The following is an 8776-nucleotide window of genomic DNA, read 5'->3' on the forward strand; positions in this document are numbered from 1 at the left end:
TGAACACTCATTTTGATAATAAAGTTTTATCATTTGAACGTGCTGTTCAATCGTGTAACTTTCCATGATGATTTGGCATAAACAACTGAATAATAAACAAAAGATTTGACAGATGTCACCAAAACAAAATGGCTGCCACAGGGCGCCAAAATCGACCCGCGCCAATTGAAAAACCCTTTAGATAGGGAAGCAGTCGCCCTCATCTCTGGAGGGAAGAAATTCCACAACTAGTTACATGGCAGATTTTTTACGCTTGTCACCTATGCCCGTCCACTCTTGGGAATTTTCACCACAACAGCAAAATCAACCGCTCCGATAAGCTGTATCAATACTTTTGCCATCGAACTGAACTCAGTGCAAATGGAGGATGTCTAGTTTGGGGAAACCGCGCTGTAATCCCGTCTACTTTTCGAGAGTCTATTTTGGAAGCTCTTCATGCACCACATCCTGGCATCGTCAAATGAAGGCCGTTGCACGAAGTTGTATTTGGGGGCGGAAATCAAACTCGTTGTGAAGAAATGCAGTTCATATCAGCAAAATCGCAACGAGCAATCCCAAACAACAACGCACCACTGGGAATCGGCAATATGTCCATGGTCCCGTCTGTACGTGGATTTCGCTGGTCTTTTTCGAGGCAATTTATTCTTCATGCTCATCGACTCTTACTCTAAGTGGCTTGAAGTGGCCATCGTTAATTCAACTTCTTCAGCGGCCGCTATTAAGGTGTTACGCTAAATATTCGCCACGCATGGACTACCTGATGAGCTCATGTCGGACAACGAAACAGCTTTCACATCTGAAGAGTTTAAGAACTTTATGGAGAACAATCTTATTCGACACATCCGTTCTGCACCGTTCCATCCTTCTACAAACGGGCAGGCGGAGCGAATGGTTCAAAGTACCAAAAATTACTTGAAGAAAGCAGTGCCTGACATAAACCTCGATCTCCGCTTGGCTAGATATTTATTCAAGCAACACACCGCCCGCACTCAACAACGAACCGCTCGCCTGCAGAGCTACTGCTAAATCGTGAGCTAAAAACTTCAGGCAGTCCAGTATGGGTTCGTAATCATTCGACTGGGCCTATATCTTATGAGGTTCGGTTGAACGACTCTAGGGTCATCAAACGACATCAGGGCCAGCTTCGTAGTCACGAGGTATCAGAAGATTTCGACTGCGAAATACTGTCAACTGAAGACGTCGAAGCCAGCACAATCCAATCATCTGATGAAGTTGATTCAAGTACTTCTGATCACGTCGTGGAGACTCAATCGCTAGAGATATCAACGAACCTACAGCCTGTCGCCTCATCATCGCCAACACCGGAAAACCGAGCAGATCGAAGCGCGGCCGACAGGCCCCACAATTCTACTCAGCCTCTGGGAGTTAAGGGGTGTCATGTATGGGAGAAAACAGATGCAATTGAGACACCGACCGAACGCATTGTCCCGCGGATTCCGACATTTTACACACACACTGTATGCATATGTATATAAGAGTAATATAGTTTCATTTAATAAAGACCATAAATTCAATACGTAACACGGTGCTAATATAATTTAGAGCTACCAGGCATTAGTGAGTAACCTTTGGTCTTAGTATAAGTGCGGTATTGAGAAGATATTTATCGTAGTTCTTGTTACGGCGTGTGTGTTAAAGTACACAGTTACCTCCTCTATAACTAAGATTTCTGCTTGATATACGCTACAGTAGTCCGGAAGTCGGACCGATATTTCCAATCCTTTTGAAAAAAACTCCATAGCCTACTGTTGGATCACCCTTTATGCTTAAATAACTTACACCTAATTAACACTCAATATGTACAAATAAACATCCACTCATTGTAAATTTGCATACGTACACACACACACACACATAGTCAATATTACTTATTATTGCTCTCTAATTCTCTTTTAGTCTGATAAATCTTTCGCTTGTAAATAATTAGCATGAATTTCAATAAATCATTCTGGTCTTATCGCTCACATCAAGCAGTTCACTACAGTCTTTTTGGTTCGCAAGTGATTTCGCAAGTTTTGCATAGACACATACGTTTGGATTTCGTTACTCTTCTTGTTTTTCACTGCGCAAGATATACACCCCCAATTTTCTCGGTTTTTTTTCGTCATCCAAGAAAAAGGCTTCTTGGATCAAACATTTTGGCGCCCAACGTGGGGCACGTGTATATCCTGCATAAAGTGAATTGCTTTATTCTTCATCATCTAACGGCTGGAGCAATAACAGCAATCAACCAATCCGCTAGAGCAACAACAACAATCAACTAATTCGCGTTGTTGCTGCATTTCTTCGTATTTTGTTTTGCTGTCGCTTGCTCCAACATTTGACCAGCACAGCAGTCAGCTACCCAGCAGGAATCAATCAACCAATTCGCGTTGTTGCTGCATTGTAACCTCTTGCTAGCAGTTAATTCCTATCGTGGATTTTTTCTGTTGTGCATATTTTTGGTAAGTACACAATACATTTCGTCGCTCCAAAAGGTCGAATTCACCGTTCGTTGGAGACGTATACCGCTGCGCTAGTGAACAAGCCGTTAACATCGCGTCGCTCTGCCATCACTACTTTCGCTGCTCTCGCACATTGAAGCTGCGTTGTTTGTGCATTTTTCGTATTTTGTTTTGCTGTCGCTTGCTCCAACATTTGACCGCCAGCACAGCAGTCAGTTACCCAGCAGGAATATTTTCGCAACCATGTCTCTTGAAGAAGGCAAGCGTAAGCGCTCCAACATAAAGCGCAACATTTCGCGTATTAAATCGATCGTCGAAGCGGCAAGGGAGTCAGAGGATAAACTTACCAATGCTGAGCTTCAGTGTCGGCTAGGAATACTGGAGTCTTACTTCAAGCAGGCCTTATCCGTCCAAGCTGACATTGAGGATTTAGATCCACTTGACAACGGCCGCGCAGATCTCGAAGACAGCTACGTAGCAGTTAAGCTGAATATTCAAGCGCAACTTGGAGAAGATGCTAACGGTACAGTGTACTTTCCCGAAACGTCAACAGCAGCAGTTGTTAAGCCCTCGTCGCATCTGCCAAGACTAACATTGCCAACATTTAGTGGCGATTACGCAGATTACAAGAATTTCATTACTTCATTTACCCAGATTGTTGCTCGTGAACCAAGGCTGTCGAACATCGAGAAGTTTAATTACTTGTTGACTTGTTTAAAGGGTCCCGCGCTAGAAACGGTTCATGCATTCCAAGTCACTAGCGAAAACTATCCGAAGGCTTTGGATAGGCTCAAGCACCGGTTCGACAACCCAACGTTAATTTTTTTGGAAGGTATTGCCTCACTGTTCGCATTACCGGCACTGGAAAGGTCGAACGCTCAACAGCTGCGCAGTTTAATAGACAAGGCATCGGCAATTTTTAGCTCCTTGGAGTCAGTAGGAACGTTTGCAAACATCGCACATGCATTGCTAATTAACATTGTGATGGGCAAGTGTGATCAGCAAACCAGGAGCAAATGGAACGAGTCTCTGGACTACAAGTCGCTTCCAACTTGGTCACAGTGCACTCAAGTCGTGGAACGACATTGTCAGTTCTTGCACTCATGCGAGTCATCGTCACAACGAAAACCCGAGTCTGGCAAGCAAAATCGCGCAAGCAATCGCATGCAAAACTCGTCATTTGCTATCACTAACTCTAATTGTGTTCTTTGTTCCAGTTCCAACCATAAACTCGTCAGTTGTTTGAGGTTTAAGGAGATGAACACAAATCAACGCTTTGATCTCATCAAGAAGCATGATCTATGCATCAACTGCTTGGGCAATGGTCATAGAATGATCCAATGTCCATCCAAGAATCGCTGCCGCTGTTGCAATCGAGCACACCACACGTTGTTGCATCATGAGAATGCATCTCAACCCACTCAAACAACTCCAGTGGCAGGTCAAGCATTCCAGCCTTCGGGGTCTACTCGACCTACATGGCAAACTTCATCTCAAGAATCGACAGCAACCCACTCGCACATGGGTGCATCGGAAGGTGGGCAGGTGATTCTTGCAACGGCTATGATCCTGGTCAAGGACGCTACGGGTACGTATAAGTTGGGCAGAGCCCTCCTAGATTCATGCTCTCAACTCAATTTCATCACTGAGGATTTCGCGCAAAAACTACGCCTTCGACGTGAGAAACATAATGTGGGCGTTCGAAGCATTGGAGACTCGCTAACCAGTCTTAAGGCGCGTACGACCACGACCATCAAATCGCGCACTTCAGCCTTTCAACTGTCACTTCAATTCGGAATCACCTCGCACATAGCATACCAGCCAGATGCCGAGATCGACACGTCCGGTTGGAGCTTGCCAGCCAATACCAAATTAGCAGACGAGATGTTTTTTAAGCCCCGGCGCATAGACCTGTTGTTAGGAACAGAGGCCTTCGTTGATGCTCTTGCTGTTGGCCAAATTCGACAGGGTCCAAATTTACCGACGCTTCAGAAGACGTTGTTTGGTTGGGTCGTCTCTGGTAGGTTTCGAGGTGACTATAACGTGACGTCATCATCTTGTCTGCTGTCAAATGAAACCTCAATCGACGAAAATTTGCAACGCCTATGGCAACTGGAAGCCATCGACACGTCACCAAACCCAACTCAGCCAGACCATCGAATTTGTGAAGAGCATTTCACAAAAACAACTCATCAAGACCACACTGGTCGAATTACTGTAAATCTGCCATTTAAAGACAACCCAATTTGTCTCGGAGATTCCTTCGATATCGCTCGTCGGCGATTCCTTGCGCTTGAGAGACGTCTTCTACGTTCGTCCGAAATCCGTCCGCAGTACATTGCCTTCATGGAAGAGTACGAAAGTCTTGGCCACATGTCAGTAGTAGCACACCCCAACTTGAAAGAGCCACACTACTATATGCCACATCACTGCGTGCTTAAACCTAGCAGCACGTCAACCAAATTGCGAGTAGTGTTTGATGCCTCGTGTCGCACCTCAACACAAACATCATTTGTTTCGATCATTTGTTAGTGGGGCCCACAATTCAACAAGATTTATACATGCTTCTATTACGTTTTCGTCTGTATCGTTTCGCCATCACCGCAGATATCACTAAAATGTACAGGCAAGTACTCATAGAAAATAATTGTCGACAATTTCAATACATACTTTGGCGAGCTTCCCCAGACTCAGATCTCCGCACGTACCAGCTCAACACTGTAACATACGGAACAGCTTCGGCACCATACCTTGCGGTACGCAGCCTACACTACCTGGCAGACCAACATATGGCAGAGTTTCCGATCGGCGCTTCAGCAATAAAATCATCATTTTATGTCGACGACATGTTATGTGGTGCCGACGATATAACCACGTTACACACACTCAGGCATGAAGTTGTTGAAGTACTCCGTCGTGGACAGTTTCCAATATCGAAATGGCACTCAAATCACCCAGACTTCAAGGAAGGTCAAGCAACAAAGGAGCTTCATATCAACGACGATTTTGTGACCAGTGCGTTAGGAGTAACATGGCATCAACGAAGCGACGTATTTTCGTTCGGCTTTAACCCGAAACAGCAATACAATTCGGTTACAAAGCGGACAATATTGTCTATTGCCTCATCGCTGTTTGATCCACTTGGCTTGTTGTCACCATTGATAATCACTGCCAAGATTATCCTCCAAGAGCTATGGTTATTGAAGCTCGATTGGGACGAGTCTGCACCTCAGCACCTACAACAAGCTTGGACAAACTGCTTAGCATCATTAAACTCGATTTCGTCACTCATCGTGCCTCGTTATTGCTTGCAACCAACCGTACGGAACATACAAATACACGGGTTTTGCGACGCATCAATTCGAGCATACGGTTGCTCTGTATACATACGTACGGAAGACTTGGATGGACATATTGAAATTCAGTTATTTACATCAAGGTCAAGAGTCGCTCCAGTCAAAAGGCAGTCGCTTCCCAAACTTGAACTTTGTGGTGCGCACCTTCTTGCATCTCTCTACGCAAAAATAAAAGATGTTTTTACTGATCAACCTCTAAGCAGTTACTTTTGGACCGATTCACAACTAGTACTGCATTGGCTTCAACAGCATTCAATAACGCTTTCAACTTTTGTAGGGAACAGAGTATCGGATATACAAGAATTGACTGTAGGTGGACACTGGAGATACGTACCAACGCGCGAGAATCCTGCGGATCTTGTATCTCGAGGCTGCCCTACTGCAGAACTTAAACAATCGAATTGGTTTTCCGGTCCAGCTTTTTTGTTTCAAGATCAGACTAAATGGCCAAATCAAAAACCACCAGTTGACCTCGACGGAGACGTCATCAATTCGGAAAAACGCAAAACGACACTTACCACAATGATGGAGACAAACTACATTCTCAACATCATCAATGGCATTAGCTCGTACCCCCATTGCTTACGTCTAGTCGCCTGGTTATTCCGGTTTTTTGATTCGTCCAGAAAGAAATCAAGGTTCACTACCGCTTCACCATCGCCTGACGAATTGCGACGCGCTTCACCTTGCTTAATATGGAACGTTCAACAGCATCACTTCTCTGTCGACTTTCAGTTACTAAAGAAAAATCGATCATTAAAAAGTAATTTAAAATTTTTGACTCCATTTATAGACACTTCGACTGGATACGAGCTTATCAAGGTTGGTGGCCGTCTGGACTACACCGAATTACCAGACAGCCAAAAACACCCATTGCTGTTGCCCAGTAATTCACAATTTATTTTGACGTATGTACGCCATTTACATCTTCGCAATTACCATGCAGGCCCAAAAGCCTTAGTTGCCTTGATCCGCCTTGAATATTGGATTGTCAACGCCAGAGATTTGGCCCGTCGCGTCGTTCGTTCGTGTGTGCATTGCGTTCGATACAAGCCCACCTTGCTGCAGCAAGTAATGGGACCCCTACCAAGAGAGCGTGTCCAACCAACACGTCCATTTGAACGCTGCGGAATCGACTTTTGCGGACCAATAAGCACTTACCTGCGAGTCCGAGGAAAGACACCTACCAAATCATACTTGGCGATATTTGTTTGTCTTGTCACTAAGGCGGTTCATATTGAGGTGGTCTCGGACTTGTCTACCAAGGCATTCCTGAACGCTCTAAAACGTATGGGTGGTCGGCGAAAGATGCCGTGCCACATTTTCTGCGACAACGCCACGAATTTTGTAGGAGCATCCAACCATTTGCAAGAGGTCAAACAATTTTTGTTCAAGCACGAAACCCAGAACGAAATTAACAAATATTGCTCTTCCGATTTTATTAATTTCCATTTTATCCCACCTAGGGCACCCCATTTTGGGGGCCTCTGGGAAGCAGCAGTTAAAAGCGCAAAGGGACTGCTCTATCGCACATTGGCTAATACAAGATTAACATATGAAGAACTGAGCACTGTAGCTGTGGAAATAGAGGCCATACTAAACTCGCGTCCGCTCTCACCGCTATCATCAGATCCCAATGACTTTGAAGCACTCACTGCTGGACATTTTTTGGTCGGGTCATCGCTACGTGCCCTACCCGAAAGCTCACTCGAAGAGAGAAATATCTCGAATTTGGATCGATACGATATGATTACGGCCATCAAGCAGCGCTTTTGGCGCCGCTGGTCTTCAGACTATGTCAATGAACTACGCTCACGAGTCAAGTGGACGACACCTACACCCAATCTTGCAGAAGGTACGCTAGTGATCATCCACGACGATAACCTCCCACCACAACGCTGGAAGCTTGGTCGCGTTGAGTCAACCGTACGTGGACGAGATGGTCATGTTCGAGTTGTGCGCCTCCGCACTACTAATGGGAGCTGTTGCCGGCCTGTTCACAAACTTGCCATCCTGCCAGTGTCTTGAAAGTGCATCCTTTCAACGGGGCCGGGATGTTGGATCACCCTTTATGCTTAAATAATTTACACCTAATTAACACTCAATATGTACAAATAAACATCCACTCATTGTAAATTTGCATACGTACACACACACACACACATAGTCAATATTACTTATTATTGCTCTCTAATTCTCTTTTGGTCTGATAAATCTTTCGCTTGTAAATAATTAGCATGAATTTCAATAAATCATTCTGGTCTTATCGCTCACATCAAGCAGTTCACTACAGTCTTTTTGGTTCGCAAGTGATTTCGCAAGTTTTGCATAGACACATACGTTTGGATTTCGTTACTCTTCTTGTTTTTCACTGCGCAAGATATACACCCCCAATTTTCTCGGTTTTTTTTCGTCATCCAAGAAAAAGGCTTCTTGGATCAAACACCTACTTTATTTTCTATCCTGGATCCATCCGTGTGAAAATTTGTTCCCCGTCTTCTCCATGGTTTTTGAGTTTGCCACTCTCTTCTTGATTGGATGTTAGTCTTTAAGAGCCTATGTTGAGCCCCTGGGTCATCCAAAGCGCTACACTACAAAGTCGAAGCACTGAAGCGGCGGCAACGTTTCCAACCAGATTTAGAGCAGGTAAGTTGACGGCGGCCACCGTAGCCGAATGGGTTAGTGCGTGACTACCATTCGGAATTCAGAGAACGAAGGCTTGAATCTTGGTGAAACACCAAAATTAAGAAAAACATTTTTCTAATAGCGGTCACCCCTCGGCAGGCAATGGCAAGCCCCCGCAAGCTATGAAAAAGCTCCTCATAAAAATATCTGCCGTTCGGAGTCGGCTTGAAACAGTGGGTCCCTCCATTTGTGGAACAACATCAAGACGCACGCCACAAATAGGAGAAGAGGCTCGGCCAAACACCCAAAAAGGGTGTACGCGCCAATTAT

General features: G+C 44.8%; 2 protein-coding genes across 2 annotated transcripts; both read left to right on the forward strand.

Annotated features, from left to right (window-relative positions):
- Window positions 1–2708: 2708 nt before the first annotated feature.
- On the forward strand, window positions 2709–4997 carry LOC129250317 (uncharacterized). The gene has a single exon (XM_054889950.1). It carries the CDS (start codon window positions 2709–2711, stop codon window positions 4995–4997), a length of 2289 nt encoding a protein of 762 aa, XP_054745925.1.
- Window positions 4998–5311: 314 nt separating this feature from the next.
- Window positions 5312–8041, forward strand: LOC129250318 (uncharacterized). The gene has a single exon (XM_054889951.1). It carries the CDS (start codon window positions 5312–5314, stop codon window positions 7847–7849), a length of 2538 nt encoding a protein of 845 aa, XP_054745926.1. The 3' UTR covers window positions 7850–8041.
- The last annotated feature ends 735 nt before the right edge of the window (window positions 8042–8776 follow it).

This window comes from Anastrepha obliqua, chromosome 6 (assembly GCF_027943255.1).
Source record: "Anastrepha obliqua isolate idAnaObli1 chromosome 6, idAnaObli1_1.0, whole genome shotgun sequence".
Lineage (NCBI taxonomy): Eukaryota > Metazoa > Arthropoda > Insecta > Diptera > Tephritidae > Anastrepha > Anastrepha obliqua.